The sequence below is a fragment of the Aquila chrysaetos genome, chromosome 18 (genome assembly GCF_900496995.4).
Source record: "Aquila chrysaetos chrysaetos chromosome 18, bAquChr1.4, whole genome shotgun sequence".
In the NCBI taxonomy this organism is placed as follows: domain Eukaryota; kingdom Metazoa; phylum Chordata; class Aves; order Accipitriformes; family Accipitridae; genus Aquila; species Aquila chrysaetos.
Window position 1 is genome coordinate 19632018 of NC_044021.1, and position 20913 is coordinate 19652930.

Sequence of the window (20913 nt, forward strand, 5' to 3'; positions counted from 1 at the left end):
TTTTCTTTAGGGGTTTTTTTTAAGTATAATTATTTTTCCTTTGAGGTATGGCAAAATTGTTCTTTTTTCCTCTAGGGATATTGCTTAAGTAAGGTAACGTACCTATGTTTCCACACCCTTTCCCCAGAAAAAGATTATGCTGCTTAGAGAAAAGCTTGTATTAATGACACAGTTGTTCTTTACAAGCCTTATGTTTTGTTCATTTGGAGTTTAGGCCAAAAGCATGATCTTTCAAAGAAGCTAGCAGTACACTTTTCAAAGCCAAGTGGTGGACAGAAGAATACCATTGAGAAAAGGTGTATGTAGAGAGTGTGGAGTTTTCTTATTTGTTTTGTGGTTTGTTTTAGGGTTTTTTTTTTTTTTTTCAACAGTTTTGACTCTGGGAAGTTCAGGACTAGACTCCCAGCCATGTAGCTAAAGTCTGTATTACATGTATTACATCATATGTTGCAAACTTAACATTATTACTTACTTCTGCAGGTTTTGGTACTGCTGCTGTGTCCACAAATGCTGCAATGCCATCATTTACATTTGGTGTCCAGTCATCCTCCTCTGAATCTTCTCATACATTAGGTAGCACAGGAAATTTTAAATTTGGAGAACAAGGGAGCTTCAAGTTTGGCATTGCATCTGAATCTGCATCCTCCAACACTGTGACTGGGGGATTTAAGTTTCCTGCTAGTTCAGGGGACTTCAAATTTGGAGTTTCTTCCTCAGACTCTAAATCAGAAGACAGTAAAAAAGAAAGTAAAAGTAACAGTTTTACCTTTGGACTTCCAACTACAAGCAGTCAGGCTCCTTCAACATTTCAGTTTGGGACAGCAAGCCTGGGACAGCAGGAAAAGAAAGAGGAGCCAGTTTTGGGAGGCTTTGGTTTTGGCACAAGTTCTACTTCTTCCATAGCTACTAATGACAATAAAACCGGAGTCAGTGGCTTCACTTTTGGAACTGTGGCAGAAAAGGAGGTAGCATCACCTGCTCTTGCATTTAAGAAGTCAGATGAGAAAAAGGATGAAACTCTTTCAACAAAGGGAGGCTTCTCTTTTGGCAGTGTGGAGTCTGCACCTGCCTCTCAGTTTGTTTTGGGAAGGACAGAAGAGAAACAGGACTCTGTCACTTCTGCTGCTCCAATAACATTTGGAAAGAAAGCTGACAATGAAGAGTTAAAGGCACAACCTATCTTTTCAGCTGGGACGGCGGAGCATACCAAAGAGGAGAGCACAGCAAAACCTATATTCAATTTTAGTTTTGTTAAACCATCAGAGAAGGAAACTGAGCAGGCAAAGCCGTCTTTTGCATTTGGGGCTCAAACCAGTACTTCAGGTAAACAGAACATCTTTTGTCTTCACTTGTCTGTTCGTGTCCATCAAATAATACCTCTGAAGCCATACTGGACAGAATCTATGGGATTTGATATTCATGCATTAGAGCTTTAGAAAAAGCCTAATTACTATATGCAGCCTGTCTTTAGTTCTGGTTTTTGGGTGTGTAGACAGTATGTAGCAAGTCCATTTTAGATTTCAGTGAGTTAACACTAGGTTTAGACAAAAAAAATTGCCACACCTTAAGGAACCTATATCGCTTCTTGTATGAACACAGAAGTTGTATTGTCTCAGTGGTAGCAGCACAGCTGGTGATAAAATCTGTAGTATGGTGCAGTATAGAGGCCTCATACTAGGGTTGTTTTTCATAGTGAAAGGGGATAAGAGAGGGAATATGCTGCAGGGTGTACCGCTGTTTCTCTACTGCTACAAAGGTATAAAAATCACTTCACAGATATTACACAGTTTTGTATTCCTTTAATTTGTTGAAAGTCTGCAGTGGATAAGTGGTGATCACTGCGTGGAAAAATTCTGGCTGTTAAATTCCATTTGTATGGCTTAACAACTGTGTTTTAGAGCACTGAATTAGTTACTAATTTCTGAAGTGATATAGAAAAGGACAGCAGTAAGTGACCCTGAATAAAAGCAATACATAGGGTTATACTGGTTTTAATCACAGTATTCTTAGGTTGAACTGCTACTGAACAGACAGGTTTTTGGAGGGTTGTGGGCTTTGGAGGAGGGGAGATGGGTGTGGTTGTGGAGTTGAGGTTGGGTTTGGTTTATTACTTGTTTGGGGTTTTTTTGTTTGTTTTGTTTTGTTTTTTTTTTACCTGCCAGGTAAAGTTCTGGAGTTTGGTTTAGTCATGGAAATTTAATGAAGCACCTTGTGCAAAAAGGAAAAAAAAAGAAAAAAAAAAAGGAAATTTTAACAAGCGTTCTGAAGAATGGTATAGTCCCTTAAAAATGCATAGCTGAAAAGGGGCCATAACTGCTGGGAAAAAAGATAGTGGGAAATTGAAAACAATATCACAAATTAATAACGAGAATTGGACTAGCAGCTTAGGGAAAGCTGAAGAATGACTGACTTTAAAAGACAGCTCTATTTTAAGTGTGTAAAACTGCACTCAGTACTTTATAACAGTGGTCTTAATGGAGAGTTGTTCTCCATTGCTCCTAAAAGCAGGTCTTGCTGGTGCTTAAGCTTGGAAGAGTTAGGCTGGAGGATGGTAAGCTTTGGTTGACTTCAAGCTGTAGGGACAGGGCTGTGTTTTGGAACAAGCTACAAATGTAGCTGTATCACTCTGTTTTTCAGTACTCCATTGAGCAAAGCTATAAAACTGTTAGAGGTGATTGATGTTGTTCTTCCGAGAACATCTGAAATACATTTTTGTTTGAAGAGTTCAGAAGTACTGGTTAATGCTGGTTCAGGTAATGACAGCCAGTACTTAATGTTTTTAACCAATGAAGCCTAGACTGCAGTGGTGTCCTTGTTCTTCACAAGTCTTCCATGCCTTTAATTATGGATGGCAGCAATCAGTACATTAAATCTGGATCTTATGAAGTGACAGTAGCTGGGATAGTAGTTGAGGTGTCATTCAGGACTGCTTTTTGTACGGTGATTGAAACAGGAGTCTACTTCCTGTACTTCATTTGGCATTTCTGTGGTCATTTATGTACTGTTCCTCCTTTCAGATCAAGGAGCAGCAAAGCCATCCTTCAGCTTCTTGAGCTCAAGTTCCTCCAGCACAGTCATACCCACCACTTCGGCCAACAGCAGCAGTGTGTTTGGCAGCACCATCTCATCCTCAAATCCTCAGCCAGTTCCCGCTCCCTTTGTGTTTGGACAACCCAGCAACACTGTGAGCAGCTCTGTTTTTGGCAATTCTGCAGAATCTGCAGCATCTCAGTCATTTGGCTTCTCTCAAGAAAACAAACCAGCAACCACATCTTCCAGCACCGGCACGGCTCTTGCTTCATTTCTCTTTGGTTCAGGAGCCAGCAGTACCAATGCAGCCACTCCAGGCTTTACCTTTGGAGCCACAACCACATCAAGTTCAACAGGTACATTTTAAATAGATGCTCTTCTCATTTTTGCCATTACGTAGTGGACCAAGGAAGTACTGTTTCATGAATAATTTACTTTGGAGAATGTGTAGGCCAAATGCATGGAAGTAGAGAAAAATATTGAGTATTTATATTCAACAATATAAATTGGGGCTCAGTGTTTCACAGTCTGGGAAATACAGTTTAGGAATGAACTGGCAGCAACATTGTTTTATGCAAAGGACAACCCTTTACTGGACTTCAATTTGTATAGGAACTTTTCACCATGAGTGATAGTTTCTTTCTTCTCACTATCAGTCCAGTGCTTACAGTTAGAAGTCAATGAATTACAGCTTCCCTGATTTTTCTCTCCTATACCTAAAACTCTCAACTGTTGTAAATAGTGTCAAGATTGGCAAAATCCTTCCTTCACAAGTATATATAAACACAGTACCTCTACACTGCTGCTGCTTAAGGACTGGTTTCTAGTAAGCATTATGGCCAGTGTTTTTTAATTTTCTAGCAACTTAGAGAAGACAGAGATAAGAATTTATAGTTTCTTCACATTTTATGTTCGTTACCCCACTGCATGAATTTAGCAGTATGACACAAGACTAAGTCCACCAAATCATCTGTATTCCTGCTAGCCTAGCAGTATGTTGGAAATAAGATTGAACCTGTGAGGAAGAGATTTCATCTAGTTTGATCTGATTGCTTAACCTTGTCATTCACAGAAATTAAATTTGCACACTTTTTTGTGTATCAGAAACAGAGAGAGAACAGCCCTACATTGTAACAACCAGCAGATCAATTTAACCTGCTTACAAATCAGTAACTTTCAGTGTCATTTTGTTAGTAGGTGATGCTGTATTTCAAACATCTTCACGAAGGATTTTTTTTTTTTTTATGGAGAAGCATATGTTAACTTTTACTGTATATCTGTTCAATCTTCTTGGAAAGAGAAGCAGTGAGCCATTCCAAGTTATAGTGCAATAGCGGGTATTTTCTGTTGCATGAAGGCTGCTTAAATTACGTAAATAGTGCTGTTTAAAATGTCTCCTTTTGCATACCAGATCTGCTGTGTACATTCAGAGTCACTGTTCAGTCACATATTTTCATTTCGGTGTTTCTGCTGGCCATGCAGAACCTAAGCAGCTAAACAAATGAGCTGGTTGTCTGTTGATGTTACGTAGAGAATTACTCTGCTAAACCAAGTTTTTGAGTACAGAGATCTCTGCAAGCTTGATTTGGCCTCTGGAAGTTGATAATGGTAAACGCTTGGGCAGGGAGGGGTGCAGTTGCTGACAAGAAAGATTCATGTTCTCCTGATCCTAATAAACGAGGAGCTGTATTTTGCATGTTTGAAAACTACAATTTGAATTAATATTTTCTGTGTGATACAAACAGCTTTTCATAAATATAAATTAAAACGTACTATTTGTGGGAATGTGTTTCTAGAACATGAATGTTAATGCAGTAATCTGAGTCTAGGCAGCCAGTGTGTTTGAGATTTAATATTCTCCAACTCTCGTTAAACATGGTGTTTCTCATGTTACTTACAAGAAAAGGTGCAATTCCTGTTGTGGCTGATGTAGTATTTGTTTTATATACTCACACAATTAGTTTGAAATTAAGATGAGTATTCAGCTACCAGACTTGGGAAACATGGGGTTTTAGAACCTTTGTTTCTAGATCCATTCTTGGGGAGCAGGGGGGGGGTAACCCGGCATATACTGACATTTGTCTTGTTCCCCAAGGGTCGTCCTCTTCGTTTCTGTTTGGCTCTGGGCCTCCAGCGCCTGCTGCCGGCCCAGCATTTGGCGCCAGCCAGCCACCAGCATTTGGCCAGAGCCAAGGGTCCAGCCAGCCAAGCGCTCCCAGTTTTGGATCGCTGTCGACAACGTTGTTTTCAGCTGGCGCTCAGCCTGCTCCTCCTGCCTTCGGCTCGGTGACGAGCAGTACTCAGCCCTCTGTGTTCGGACAGCAAGCGACCCAACAGCCTGGTTTTGGCTCTGGTACCCCCAGTGCTGGTGAGTGCCAAACATTTTTGGTCTCTTCCCTTTTGGTCTCAAAGATTATGTATGTATTATTTCATTTTTCATTAAGTGCACCTTAAATTGTATGGAGAAAGAAGACTTCTGCCTTGTGTGCATATTTAAGTGTAAGAATTGCCCTCCATAAAAATAATGGGTACAGAGTTAAGTCATTTGTGTCTCACTCCTGACTGTGGAGGATGTGCCATAGGTATGCCAGCTTCACAGTGAGCCTTCTCCACAAGAGACTTAGCAGACACGGAGGTTGCAACCCTGCCGCTAAATGTTGGGTTTATTTTCTTGAGAAGTCTAATGATTAAAAGGAAGCATTGAAAACCATGGAGGTATTTGCTGGTAAGATTGTACAAACCAGAACGGCAGAGGCACTGCAAAATTACTATTTTTGGATTTGTTAGAGTAGTTCTTTGTTATCTGACTTCATTAACAGGCTTTGGCAATTTATTTGGATTGGGGGCTTTGTTGTGTAAGAATATGGTCAGAATTATTTTTAAGCATTCATGGGTTAAGACTTTATTTAAAGTTCTTTTTACTAACGAGGTATAAAATACCATGGGAAGGGGGCAGAGAATGATCCTTATAATTTAAGTGTAAGAAAGACCTGTTCCACACTAGTAATTATTAAAAAAGAAAAACACACTGCCAGAACATATGTATTTGATACCCTCATGTCAAATACTTAAAGGCAAAAGCCTCCTTTTTTCCTCTCAGAAGTTGTACAAAATAGCCTCTACTAAAAGTAACCAACATTTTTGTACTAATCAGTAGACTGACTGAATAACATGGTGTGCCAATTAGTCTTTCATTAATCAGGTAGCAGTTTAAAGATAAAAATCTCCCTGGATTGTCTGTGTTGCTTATTAGTTACTTTGACGGTAGGAATTTTTTTTTTTTTTTAAAGGGAGGTGCTGTGTTAGCACATTAAATAAAAAGAAGTCCCCAGATCGACTGCATGAACACAGTTTACTTAAATATAAATCTACGTGCTTCAGTACTGTAATTTAAGACTTTATTACTAAACTTCAGTATGCACAGGTATAAACTTAATGGTGGTACAGAAGTTAGCAAACAATTCATTATCAGTGTGCCAGCGGCGTTACTTTAAGAATCCCTTTATGATGCTCTGTTGAAGTGGATGAACTCTTCTATACACCGTTCCTGTAGTAATCTGGCACTTCTGGTGCGCCCCCTTCCCCAACTTCGTTGTCTTGAGTGACCGGCAAAAAAAATAAAATCATTAAAGATAGTGGGAAGAACATGAGGATTTTGCTGGAAAGGATGAATGCAAATTTCAACTTTCTTACTGCCTTCTGCTTCCACCCCATCTTCCCAGGTTCTGTATTCCAGTTCGGAAGTAGTACTTCTAATTTCAACTTTCCAAATAACCCAGGAGTATTTACTTTTGGTGCGAATCCTCCTGCACCAGCAGCACCGGCACAGCCTTCTGGCTCTTCAGGATTTTCGTTCAGCCAGCCTCCAGCATTTACAGTGGGGTAAGAGACCGTATCAGAATTTCCCTTGAGCTTCGGGTAATGTCAGTGGACAGTGTTCAGCCTCTACTGCTGTTAAATCGGGAGGTGTTCAGATGAACCTTGGAGTTTGAAACTAAATTGGGCATCCTTCCTTGTATTAGCCTGACTGGCTAACTAAGCAACGGTATCTTTAAAGGAGCCTAGCTGTCAGAAATATCACACATCGGCCTATGTGAAATTGTCTTGTTCTTGAAGGGTAAAATCCGTACCTAGCCATTATGCTGCTACTTACCTTCTGAATGAGAGAGCTTTAATTGCTTTTGGGTTCTGGAACTCTCTTCCTCCTGTTCATCATATGCCATTTGTTGCCAGCTGATAACTAGTGAAACAAAGACTATGAAACAGTTGTTCTGGAATATCTACTTGGTGCTGCTACTGAATTTTCAGCTACTGTCCTAAACTCTGAACTACTAATTTCTTTTGATAGGACTAATGGGAAAAATGTTTTCTCTGCCTCTGGATCTTCAGCTTCTGGTCGGAAGATAAAGACTGCAGTTAGACGTAGAAAATAATCACCCGATTCGTAAAGCAACTTTCGAAGCAGCTACTACCCTGCATTGTTCAGTTGTTGGGATCGTACCTCATGCTGGGTTAGCTGAAGTCAGATCTGCCTAAAGGAATATAAAACTCTGCTGCCCTTTCCTTCCCTCCCCTCTCCCCAGTTAGTTTTTTTGGTAACAAATAGAGTTGGCAACAGGGCCGTTCTCAAGCAAAACTATTTTAGACTCCAGCAAGTTACTTCTTTCACTGACTCGGCATGGTCTGGCTGTAGCCGTGAGTAGAGCCTGCACAGTGAATGGCTTGTACAATACCTCTTCATCTGCACCACTATGTGCGCTCATCTGCGTTTACTGACGCCTCGAAATTGTAATTATATCAGCGAGGGATGCTGTATAGAGTAGAGGATGTTGATAACGAATGATTTCTATGCTGAGTTTGTGCTGGTGTATGTGTGAAGTGAGTGAGTTTGGGTGTATCGTGCACTAAAATTTTCTGATAGAGGAAGACTGATTAAAGGATGATCCATGCTAAGGACTTGTTAGATCTGTAGTTCTTCATTTAATAATTATATGCTATTTCTATATTTTCATTCTTACAGCCCTTTATCACCTGTCTCGCCTTTGTTATTTTATTATGAAATGTGTAAATACAATTTTGTTTCTTTATGTACTTTTTTGGCATAACAAATCTGTGAAATTGAAATTTTAATTTTGTGTGTTACGGCCATTTTTGTTTAGTATTGTCTCAGATTTTATGTAAATCCCATTATTCAAAGTTGCCTAAATCCATTTAGAAAATCTTTAAAATTGGGAATTCTTAAAGTAAGTTTATTGGCTTTTCTGATCCATTTTTGTTTGGACCAAAAACCAGTATTGTACAAAGTATTAAGTATATATTTTTATATTTACTGAAATGGACTGTGGTGACTTTGGATAATAAGGAAAAGTTTAATATTAAAGCCATGTTTATTACAGTATAATTAACATGTTAAACCATGGGATAAATGCCATCAATAAAAACTACGAAATACTGTCTGGCAGTTTTAACTCTCCACAAAGGCAGCTGCAGCTGTAACTGTACGAGAAGATGCGCTCAGCCTGAGCGGTGTTACACATTTTCTCCAACCTCTGCTTTTTGACAGTGACACTGATTTTAGAGGATCTTAGAAGTTCCCTCTTAGGAAGGAGAGCTTTACCATGGACTTAAGCTTCGAGCTGTGTCAGCTGTCTGGCTACAATGGTTGCAGTTAATTTTTAAAGAGCTATTTTTAAAAAAAAAAAGTGCTAATGTTAGAACCATTCACCACCATTCTAACTGAAGATTACTCATTGCAAATGAGTAATTTGGGGTTTTTTCCACTTCTCTAGCAGTTGGAGGAGCTTCTTAGAGAACAGACATTGTTCTAGTAAAATAAGAGGAAATGCTCTTGTTTGCGTGGGGACCACAGCTGAACTTTTACTGAGCTACAGCATTTGGGTTATGGTTGAGATCCGATTGCTTGCTACAGCTAGAACTGAGAAGACCCACATAATTGCATAAGCTTTACCTGTCTTCAGAAGCATTGCTGGGGTTTTTCGCTAGCACTGCTGCCATTCCCACCAGTGCTGCTCAGTACTTGTACAGTTACCAGTGCTGGTACTACAAAATGAGATACTTTTCTAACCACGAACTAGACTTGACAGGAGGACAAAGGCTAACTTCTGTTTTCATGGGAGTCTTACAGGGGTAGAGATCCAATAACTACTTCTATAAATAGAAAATATTCAGCAACTAGACTTTAAAAACACACACATAAGCTGCTATTCAGTCACATCCTGCCACTGTAGCTGTGGAGGGTCTATATGCAATTATGTATTTCCAGATGTCTAAATCAGAAAAATGCCACAAACTTCACTTTTTCCTTAGCTCTATCACTTGCCACATACTCATTCTACAAACAGAAAAAAGCTGCATCTTCAATGCACTTAGTTTGTCTCTTAGACAAAAAGCTGGAGTTTACAACAGCATAATGTAAATGTATTTCCATGGACAGGCTCTATGTTCTTGAATTGTGTTTTCTTTACCTGCTGTGGAAAGGGTAGTGTTTTTCTACAGGGTAAGAGATACTTTCCCTTATACCTGAAGTGGTAGCGATAAAGTTTTAGCCAACAGTGCTGCTTTTCCCTTCCTCCTGATCTTGAATCCTAGATTCTAGGTCACTGCTACAGTAAATAGAACAACTGTTCTTTTTGTATTCATACCTGAAATTGTAAATAGGCAAAACTCACCCTAGAAGGTACTTCAGTTAGTTCTGACAGCTTTAGCTTCTGTCAGGATGATTGCCATGCCTGAATTTTTAACTTCAATGCTTAAGTCAACAGTGCAATTCTTTGAAAGAACAGTAAAGTGGTATCACTGAAGCTCTGTTTCAGCTAAACATCTTCAAGTAGGTCTAACAACCTCAAAAGGTGCTTTATTCAGGCCTGCTTAGTGCCATTTATTACTTAAACATTTTTATTGCAGTGATGCATGGCAGTAACATTGTTGTAATGCTACCAGTACATTTAAGATGCCAAAGTCTTTTTGTTTGGTAATAAATTATTAGTGTAAAAAAGTAGTAACCCTCAAAATGATGAGGTATTTTGATACAGATATACTTTCTGATCATGCAAAGACTTTAAAATCAGTTTTCTAGCCAAGATGTTTTTTTTTTTTTTTTTTTTACTTCAGCAGAAATAGCTGAAGCCATTCTCTAAAAAGGTAGCAACTTCATTCTGGAGAGATAATTGATGGCAAAATGTCATTCTCCCACTATTCACTGTAAATGAAGATCAGAATGCACACACAGAACATTGTATTTATACACAGAAGAACACCACTTGTCAAACTAAAACATTGCAGAATATTAACACATTACTGATTAAGTTATTTCACCTGAAGACAAGAGAGAGAACCAAGCTCATTTATTTCTACTGTCAACCAAACCATTGTTCAAAACTGAAGGTAGGGCAAGAACTTCAGGCACTGAGTGGCAACTTACACCTAAGGGAGGAACACACAAAAACCAAGCTCTAGAAGAATTCCAAACTCTTACTCAACTTTTAATAAAACATTAACAGTGTTGCTTATATTCCTTTCCCAAGATACTAATAACATGAGAATAAACATTATCAAAGCTACATAATCATGCAAAATATTAGGCTTCTTTATTCAGTATTTAAGTTATTCTGAATATACAAACAATTAGCCAGAATTATAAAGTGAAAATAACCAGTATTTGTAGATTTACACCCATAACACATTTCAGTTGATGTTTTCTGCATGCTCCTGAAACACATTCAGTTGCTTTGCTTGGTATTATATGCAAGAAATAGGCCAAGTGCTTTCACTCCAAACAGAAGCAAAAAAGTTACCTTTCATTAGCATGATCTGTACTGTTCATAGCTCCAAAATTATTTACATGTGCCAATTCACTAACACTGCAGTGTAACATACCCTTCCCAGAGAAAAAGCAGCTATTATTTCACCTCTTTATTAGCTTTGACATGTGAAATAAATGACAATGCTTGAGACAATCATGCAAAAAACTTTTCACATCAATGTTCTAATAAAATACTTAAAGAGGTGAGGGAATATGATCTGTGAAGCAGATAAGGGAGATGATAAACACTGCTCATCTCTCTTTCTACACACATGGCAATTAGTTTAATTAACATGATTTGCCTTACTCTCTAATACTGCAGTTCTCTTCCCCTCAGAGTTCATCATACGACTTAGGCAACTGCTTGGAAAACAATTTGATTTTCTCATTACCTGCCAACATCCAAAACTGCAGGAGTGACATGTCTTTTAAGGTGGAGTATTTCTAGGTATCTGCTTTCCACAGACTGACGAACAGAACAGCTCCCTTCCGCAGTTAATACAGCCACTTTCTTCCTCATCAATTGGAGGTTAATACTTCCAGATTTAATAGGGATTGTTTCTCCCAAACTTCTTTGGCATTTATGAAAACTCCCAATACTTTGAAGGTAGCTGCTGGCATCATACTGGAGCAAAACATTTTCTTTAGCTTCTGCATCAGTTCCCATTTAACTTGGGCAAAAGATTCTGATACCTCGATTTCAGTTTTGGGGTAGGTCTTCGTTCACTGGGGGTGGGAAGGGATGTTCAAAACCAGTCTGGAAATCTCATCTTTTGGTATCATCTGACTCCATTTCTTCTTACCACAATAGTCCCTGCTACAATATCATAGGCTGTTCTGTTATGCTGGAAAAACAGCAGTGTAATGAATGCAGGAAAAAATGAAGCAATAGAAAAATTCTTGATCAAAGCTCGTATTGTGGACCTGAAATGAGAATAAAACATTCAGTGCCTTATTTTCACTTTTCTGCTTATATTAGTAGGTAGTTTACTTTCAAGTTCAGTGCCTCAGTTTTGCACAGCACAAAAATCAATCTCCAGAGTTTAGAAGATTATTTTACCGCCTAACCCGAGAAATATTCATGATTGAATAATTGCTATTTTATTCTTAGATCACAGAATCTTAACAATAGCTCTTGCAATCTAATTATTGCAAAGGCCAATAATAAAGAAATGGCGTAAATCACACGCTTTCCACGCTACTGACCTGAAAGCAATGCAACTGAGCTAAGAGCACTTACGTTGTCATACTGACATTAGAAGATGGGATAACTAACACACGGCTTGGCGCAATAAGTACAGATGTATCACATGTCACAACTCGCAGTCCAAGCAAGAATTTCCCTGGGGTTGCTCCACCTGCTCCCCAAATACAGATAATCTGTAAAAGAAAAGTTATTTCAATTCCACACAACACCATGTTGTTGATTGGTCTAGCAAACTTGGTTTTCATCAAAACTATGTGAATGTCATAAGCTTCAACATAATCCAAAATACTGTACAGAGGATTTACTTTATAGGCCAATGGTGACAGAATTTCTTTCAACATTTACTCAACAACTGACAACTATTAGCTATAGAAGTTAATGTTTATGAGTAGTTACCTCATAGAAGCAGACTAATAACCTGTAGATGAGAGCTACTATCATCATTTTCTGCAAATCTTCCATGGACGTATCTTCATCTATTTCTTCTATGATGTAATGCATAGCAAATTTAGAGATGTCCCTGTACAAAATAAGACTGAACTTTAAAGCCATCCTTCTCCCAATACCGATGTTACCCCTTCAGTACTAGAATACACTCCTTCAGCTCTGGTATTAGTAAAAGAACAAAAGCTCCTTGCCTTCTCTGCTACTAAACAAGCCAGTAAAATTCAGAACTCCAGGTTTCCTTCTGAGCTGCTGCCTAGTTTGTTTTGTCTTTTTCATTAAGAAAAGATCATTCTTTATTACCACTTTTGCACAATGGTGTCCCTGGGTAGTAAGCTGCAGAATTGTTCTGAAAATTCTCACACTGCTCCATAAATGCATGGGAGAAGTTGCCAGTCTCCCTAAGCAAGCAAGGCAGACCTAGCCTCCCTTTGCATGGTCAGGGTTCCTCGTTCTCAGTAGTCTTCACTGCTCACCATACTCTTCCAGAGGCAGGCACCTTCACATGCAAGGGGAAGCTTTTAACTTGAAGCAATTGAAACTGTTGGTTCTTAACTAACACACCTATGCAAAGCCTCAATTTTGAGTCAATTGCATATTTTCACAAGATAAACTCTACAGATTTAACATTCTTATCTGATACCTGGAATGGACATACTTGCAACATGTATTTAGACAAGGACTTTTCACTCATGCATGTAAGTGAGAATTACTACTCGTGTAGAAATGGGCAGTCCCACTTCAAAACAGTCCATCTGTATCTGTACTACTTGCCCTCCTCTTTATTCAGACTTAAGGATCAAAAAAGATAAGGAATTAAGAAAATAGCGTGGCACAACCTGCATTTCCCTTCAATACAACCTTGGCCTGAGGTCTCTGTCTTGAACCTGCGAGGACATATTTTTTTCATGACAACTCCTCAGCCTAACCTCAAGCACACCACATACCTCTCACAAGGCAAAAAAACCCAAAAGCCAAAACCCAGAATGTTTCTCTGAAGTTACTTGTAAGCAACTTATTGGCTCTTGCAAAAGAAGGAATACTGAATATACTGTAACATAATTGAAAAAGATTCCCTCTCTTTCCATCACCTTCACTACTTTACAGGAGCAACATACATATAGTTGTTCCCCATCTTTCCAGTACTTCATTTTGTATCATTCTCAGCCTACTAAAAACAAAATGGAAATACAAGCTGTCAGGTTAGAGTTGGAGGTTTTGGCAACTAAACAGAACTGAGAGTTTGGCATTTTAATTGCATACTTATCTGAACAAAAACCACTGATCATTTACATTGACATATTTATTGTTTGGGGTTTGATGCTCTTCCACACAGCTTTCAAGCAGCAGTTTAAGGTGTCTGAAAGATGTTAATCTGTATAGCATCAGTTTACAGTCAGTCAACATTCGGAAGGTTCTTTAGCAGAGAACTTGGATTCTCAAATGTGTTTGTACAGTAATGGAATTACTGACTACACCAAGCTCTCATCTCCTAATCAGACCAAAATATTTGATTACACCAACCCAAAGCAGAGGAACTAAATGAGCTACGGAGTAAGATATCTACAGTTAAAGAAGCAGATAAAGAAACAGTCTTTGAGGTAAATGATTACATCCGAGTATAAAAATGTGAAATGAAGAATCTTTCAGTCTAGTGTATAGTTGATACACACGATGCTTAATCATACTTTTTAAGAAACCCAACTTATGCCCAGTAAAGACTGTGGCATGGTAGCATTCCTAGCAGTCAGGCTGTATTTTAAAAGTACATACATTCTGACATGCAGGATCTAAATTTTTTTTTCTTGTGGGTCAGCATTGCTTTGGTCACAAATCTAAAACACAGCACCACAGGAGATGCTATGAAGAAAACTAACTCCATCCCAGCCAGATCCACTACATTTTTAAAGGCTGTTTAAAAAAACCCCAAGTTTATTTGTCAGTGTTTTTTCTTTGAAAATTTTAAAGGACTTTTAAAGATCTTGCTATTGCCCCCTCCAAAATAAGAGTGCAGGTCTAATCTATCCTTAGTAAGCAGTTTATGAGCCTATGAAGACACCTGTACAAATTCTTTGTTTCATCAGCTGACCCAAAATCAGTAAGTATTTAAAAGGAGGTTAACCTAGCGGTGCTTTTTCCTCAACTTTTGTCAGTTATTAAGTGCCATCGTATGCATAAGCATACCATGTATACATCACGACACCTCAAAGCGCATGAAGAGCTTAAAGCTGTATATATAACAAAGCTTTAAATTGTTCAACTTACTTTATTCCACTGAGGTGCATAATACTTAAAACAATGGTTGCCTTTATAAAGAACAGAATAAAAAAATCCACCATCTCTGCTATGAACCTGTGTGCCAGCGAAGGGATAATGAACTCCCGACCTGTAACAGAAATAGTTAACATTACCCAGATTTTACTGCACTAACACAAAGTTAACACCATCATCTAAAGAACATTTCACATTAACCTCACTGCAAGAACATAATCAAGGTCTTGATCTCAGCTCACATCTTCTTCGAGAAAACTTCTAAAAGTGTACAAATAAAAAAAAAATCTGAATTATTTAAATTGCGTTATAAGAACCTTCTTAAATTAAATCAAACTCTTTCAGAACTCCAAGTCCCCTCATCATTAGGATGACAGGCAAAATCCCACCCCACTAAAGAACCAAAGTACATTGAAGATGCATCAATTTTTGTATTCTTTTGTTTAGAACAGCCTCACAGAGAACAGGTTTCAGTAAATCTGAGAGTTCAGTTAAGAGGAATATCAGATCTTAGATCTACTACCACTACTCTATCACTCAGCAGCAAGGCTTCCGTATGTACCAAGTACCAGCTCTCTGAAAGTAAAACACAGCCTATTTTGTCTCCAGTCAGACCCAGAAACAGGAGCAGATGAAAATATTAGTCATACTTGACATAAACATTCCTGTAGACTACTTATTATAATAAAACACAGCATGCTGCCCTATCATGAGCTGGAAAATGTAACACATTTCTCCTATGTAATTGGCCATGTGCAAATGGACATAAAGTAGTCAGAGTTACAAGCTTTTGTTGCTAATGCTACCTCAGATGATTAAAGCAAAGAAAACAATCATTAAAGAGTATTTTTGAAAGTTTCCAAGGAATAGCGTTGCAAAATAATTTCATCTGGACCCATCTACGCCTCTATTTCCCAAACGGCAAACATGACTCTAACATGAAACCAGCAAGGACTCACACCAAGACTTCATTTAAAAGTACCCAAGTACTACTAGACGTAACTTGTGGAAAATAGTGACTGGGTTTGTTAGTGTTTCTGAGAATGCCTACCCCCACACAAAGGGAAAGGAGAAAAGGAAAGAGGAAAGAAAATCGTTCCTCTCTCCAATCATCAAATTTCACTTAGAATAAGCCTCCACAGTTAAACTGCTGAGACTGATGCTGCCATCCCCAGCCTCACAAGCTATGCAAGCAAAGCTGAACGCCCATGGCACTTGGGCGCTTTTTAAATGGGTTAAGTATAATCAAGCAGTGATTAGGTAAGAGCAAGTTCTTACCTAACATAGTTTGGTTTAAATATCTTTGTTCCATACTTGTTTCACCCATCACTCTGCATCGATACTATCAAGCAGCATGACTGTTACATATATAACTACTACAACGGATTCAATTCTCATTGTCAAAGCATGTCCAAGCTGTCAATTAAATTCTAATTAAAGATTCTTCAACTAAGGCAGAAGGGAGCATAGCCAGTCTCCCAATCCCAGCTTGAGCATACAGCACCAGATAAAAGCATTCATTTGCTCTGTTAAAAGGAGCACGTTTGTTGAAGTTAGTGGCATAGTTTCATTTGAATGTATTAAATTCAATGACTGAATAAGGAAGAAGCTAAGTGGGACTAAGAAAATAAGTATTTAAATTATGTTAAACTCCATTATATTAAGAAACCTTGACAACCCTTAGACTCCGGCAGATTTCCATTGTAGTGATTTGAGATGTTCCTCATACCAGAAATCCACTCTTTTGCCAGGGGTTACTGTTTGTATGGCAGGGACAGCCAAATGCAACACGCATCCATCTCAGCTCAAAGTCTTGGATCTTAACATTAAGCTAGTAACAAAGATGGGTTTGCACCAGTCAGCCACAGGGCAGCTGAGGCTTGGACGCACTTTTTGCCCTACTGTTCCCAGCAGAAGAGCAGTAATCTCCTGCAGTGAGGCAGGGAGGGGTAAGGGGAGGAAGCATCTTAAATCGTGATGACCGTCCACAAAAAGCCTGCTTAATACTGGTGCTCTGACACACACCTGCAGGCAGACTGAACTGGAAGAGGCAGTTACCAATTCCACTTTTTGACATTCCAGTTTAAAATCTGCAACATTAACATAAGCTGCCACTTATTTCAGCTTATGTAAGCACACCAGGCTGTAAACTGCAGTGCTGTAGGGACAGATACATGACCTGCCCGGCCCAGCCTGCTGTGTGGGCAATAATCTGCAGCAGAAAAGAAGGAGCTGTAATCGCTTTAGCTGTTCCAGATACATCCATTTGCAATCTGGAGCCAAAGCACCAGCACAACAGTCTTTGTTCACAATTGTGTTGTATCACATACGGAGCTCCCTTAAGCAGGCCAGGTGCTGCAACAGTATTTCGCATTCAGAATAACCATGTTCAGCAGCATGAAATGCTATTCATGCCCAAATTACCTTTAACATATGGAATTAGCTCCCGAAGAACTAGGCAAAAATCGAAGAATCATTTCAGTCTAGCCTTTGTCCATATCCTCTTTTTCAATGACTGGCAATATCTGTTTATAAGCAATCTATAACTCAGAATCAGGGCACAATTAAAGAAAATACTACTTTGTGTTATAAACTTGTTTAAACAACATCTGCTCAAAAACACAAGAAAGAAGCAAGTTCAGAAGCTTGATTCTCTTCCCTTCAAAAGAAAGAAAAAGCAACCAAAACCGCTCTCCCCTCACATGCAGCCATTGAGCTTATAAATAATGTTACAGATCAGTAATGCTGTACTTTGCCCTGCAGAAAGAAAATAGATCTGGCTTTTCTCCAAAGTCCTTCGTCAGTGTTCTGCTCCATAGTTTTCTGCCATTACTCAAGGTGCTACCAAACACTCGGGCAATGTCACCTATGGGCTCCTCGGCTTGTGAGGAAATGTTTGTGCTTCGGGTTTTATCTCTGATGTGATCAGAGCAAGTTTGTCCTACTCTTGAACAAATATAAACAAAAGCACTGCTATGCAGGGTCTTCGATAACTATAGCCGTAACAGACTTTTATTTATCTCAGGTCCTGCTGCTAGCTTGTTAAATGTAAGCATGTTTTTACTTCTCTGCTTCGATTTCATTAAATGTTTTATTTGAGCACCAAGAGCCCCCTAACACTGATAAAGTTAGTTTAGATTTCATCCTCCAAACAGGCTACATATAAAGCTAGGTGCATCACAAGCCTGCGACCAGAAGAATAAGTTTCACTGGAAAAAATAAACTCCTTCGTATCCACCGAAACACCTTACAAGCGCTGGAGTTAAGCTGTACGCACGAGTCAACCCCCTCAAACCTGCTAAGGGATTAAGAGCTGTACGCACGAGTCAACCCCCTCAAACCTGCTAAGGGATTAAGTTCTGGATTCACCGACTCGGTATTTGGGCCGTCACCTTTTTTTTTTTTTTTTCTTTTTTTGACAAGGCACAGCTACGTGCCCCGGTCCGCAGCCCACAGAAGCGCAGCGACCCCCAATGTTGCAAAACCCCCGGCTTCCTTCCCGAGGTACCGTTTCCTCGAACCGCGGCGGAGGGGCCCGCGGAGACCCGAGGCGCTGCGGGCAGCGAGCCAGCACCGCTGGCGGGGCCGGCGCCTCCGCTCCCAGCCCCCTGCCCACCCCGCAAGGCAGACGCCGGCCCACCAGCCACCCGGGCGCTGCCCGCCGCCGCCGCCCCCCCCCCTCCCTCCCCTCACGGCTGCCGAGGGCCAGGCCGGCCGCTCCCTCTCCTCCCCCCGGCCAGGCGACCCCCGGTCCGCCCGCCCCTCCTCACCTGCCGGCCGCCCCGTCTCCCTGGGGGCGCCGCTGGTGCCGGCGGCGCTGCCGGAGGCCGCCCTGGGCAGCGGGGCCAACCTGCCCGCCGCTCCCGGCCAAGCGGGGGCGGCGGAGGCGGGGGCTGCGGCCCGGGGGCCCGGCCCGGCGGTGGCCGTGTGGGCTGGCGCCGGAGCGAAGAGGTAGAAGGGGCTGTAGTAGGCGGCGGCGGCGGCCGCCCCCGGCGGCGGCGGGGAGGGAGGGGGCGGCGGGGCGGCGGCGGCGACGACGCGAGGGGGGCCGGCGGCGCAGGCGGGCGCGGCGGAGGCGGCGGCGAGGAGGGCGGGCAGGCAGCCCTGCCAGCTGAGGTACCCGCAGTACGAGTCCCAGAGCCACTGGTGCACCCGCCGCGCGTACTCCGCCGCGCTCAGCGGCTTCGCCCCGCCGCCCTCCCCCGCAACGGCCGCCGGAGGGGAGCGCGGCGGCGGCGGCGACGACGCAGCGGCCTCTCCTCCGGCCACGCTGTCGTTCCTCTGGCTGTCGCCCTCCGCCATCGCCGCCGCCCCAGCGCCGCTCCGGCCCGCGCCGGGCTCCGCCATCTCCTCCGTCCCCTCTGACACTGAGTGCCTGCCCTCACCGCGCATGCGCTGGGGAGACGCCTGGCCTCTCCCACCTAGCGCGGGGCGGGGGGGGAACAGAGGAAGCGGACAAACACGAGGCCGAGTCCTTCGGGCACCCGGCCTGACGAGGAGCGTACCACTTTCCAGCAAACCCCCTTCTGCCGTTGCGCCAGGAAAGAACCAGGCTTCCTCTGCTCCCCCCCGCCGTGAGATGGTATCGCTCAGCGTCGAGGCAGGACGCGGTCTGCCCGGGCCGCTTCCAAGCGCCCCCCGAGGCGGGAAAGAGCTGACGCCCTGACCGCGGTGTCCGCAGTGCGGGCCGCGCTCCCGAGAGGTCTGCCGGCAGCAGCGTACGCACCGAGGGCACAGTAATTTTTTTTTTGTCTTAGCATAAACACCAGGGTTCCCCGCCCCTCGGTTCCCCCCGGGGCCGCCGCGGCGGTGTCGCGCCGCCCGGAGGCAGCGCGGGGAGCTGCCGTCCCCTCAGCGGCAGGCTCGCCTCAGCCCGGGCCCGCGTCCCTCCCGGGAGGGAGTCGTCCCTTCTCCTCAGCCAAAGCCCCAGCCCTGGTTTCGTAGCCGGGCAGCAGGTGTGAAAGCTGTCCTCGGGCGGTGGGGTTGCTTGCTCCAGCACGTCGTGCTGAAGTGTGGAAAAGGAGTCTCCGTCTTCCGTGAGGGTCTTCGTTTCCAAAGCACTTCCCTCCAAAAGCGCTTAGCTGCCGCCTCCCGCGGTCTCTGTCCCTTCAGCTGACTTCTGGCTCTGGCCCAGATCACAGGTACGTTGCTCTCAACGGGCTGCGGTAGATGAGGGCACCAACCCAAGTGAGGAATAAGGCACTGCCTTGCTGCTGAGCAGGTGCAGCTGGACGAAGTTATCTATCTGTCCTTCTGCTTACTGCCACCTGTGATTCCAGCTGTGGCTTCTGACCTCTGGCAACTTTCTAAACACTTTCTCTTTGCTAATAGGAAATGGGTTGAAATTGTTCAGAGAGAAAAGGTGTTAAACTGCTCTTTCCCTTGTGTACTTCTACAATTTGATTTTGTCATCAAAATGTTGCTTTCTTTTCTATCTCCCCTTTTTCGTCTTTCCCCCGTCACATTCATGTTCTCCCTGTGCAAAAACGCTGAACAAAGGCCCAGGAGTCCTACAGCAAGTTTAAACACAGTTCTCCAAATTAATTTTCAATATTTAATGTTCCTGTGTACTATTAAGCATCTCAACCAGACCACAAGTTCCGTATAACATAGATGTTAACATAGCTCCATACCAAATGAACTAGTAACATATACCATAAACATGGAGTGTTTCCCATTTTTGACACAGCAAATAGCACAGCTGAAAAAACCAGAAGTTTCTCCCTGTCAGACTAAACCAAATACATTCTTTTCCCATGTAACCCTAACTCATTTAAAAACTGAAGTAGTTTCCACAGAGTGAGTATCTCATATAGACAAGCTGAGGTGAATTGACAAAGTGCTTAGCAAATAACCCATACCATCTTAATTAAATGCAGTTATGTTAGGTGCTGGCACTCGTTATGTAGATATGGTTCTAATTACACTGGCATGTGTTTTGTAACATAGACCTGGGTGAAATCAATATGGGTAAATGGTTTGGGAAACATAGCAAGTTTTTCCATGATTAGGAAGGACAATGAAGAATGAAAGAAAGAAAGGAAGGCAGACAGACAAGTGTATAGAAGAAAACATGGTCTTAAACCAGCTATTAACTCCTAATAGAAAAACTAGCTTGGAAAACTGACAGTAAAGTAAT

At 41.8% G+C, this 20913-nt stretch overlaps 2 protein-coding genes across 5 annotated transcripts in view; one reads left to right on the forward strand and one right to left on the reverse strand.

Moving 5' to 3' along the window:
• NUP153 (nucleoporin 153) overlaps window positions 1–8482 on the forward strand; it is a 46437-nt gene extending 37955 nt beyond the window's left edge. For 3 of the 4 annotated variants that reach the window (XM_030041686.2, XM_041118296.1, XM_041118297.1), the window contains 5 exons: window positions 481–1323; window positions 3018–3386; window positions 5126–5398; window positions 6753–6912; window positions 7379–8482. In XM_030041686.2, coding sequence (XP_029897546.1) covers window positions 481–1323; window positions 3018–3386; window positions 5126–5398; window positions 6753–6912; window positions 7379–7463 — 1730 coding nt within the window. In that variant the 3' untranslated portion in view covers window positions 7464–8482. Of the gene's footprint in view, window positions 1–480; window positions 1324–2637; window positions 2754–3017; window positions 3387–5125; window positions 5399–6752; window positions 6913–7378 lie in introns of those variants that run through there. The other variant, XR_005930810.1, reaches the window with a different exon arrangement.
• Window positions 8483–10377: 1895 nt separating this feature from the next.
• FAM8A1 (family with sequence similarity 8 member A1) lies at window positions 10378–19194 on the reverse strand (the record flags this gene model as incomplete). The annotated part of the gene is given in 6 exon segments (XM_030041691.2): window positions 10378–11776; window positions 12093–12232; window positions 12456–12579; window positions 14769–14889; window positions 18545–19172; window positions 19174–19194. Coding segments are annotated over 6 exon segments (1179 nt in total), but the record flags the coding sequence as incomplete, so codon positions are not given.
• Between the last annotated feature and the right edge of the window lie 1719 nt (window positions 19195–20913).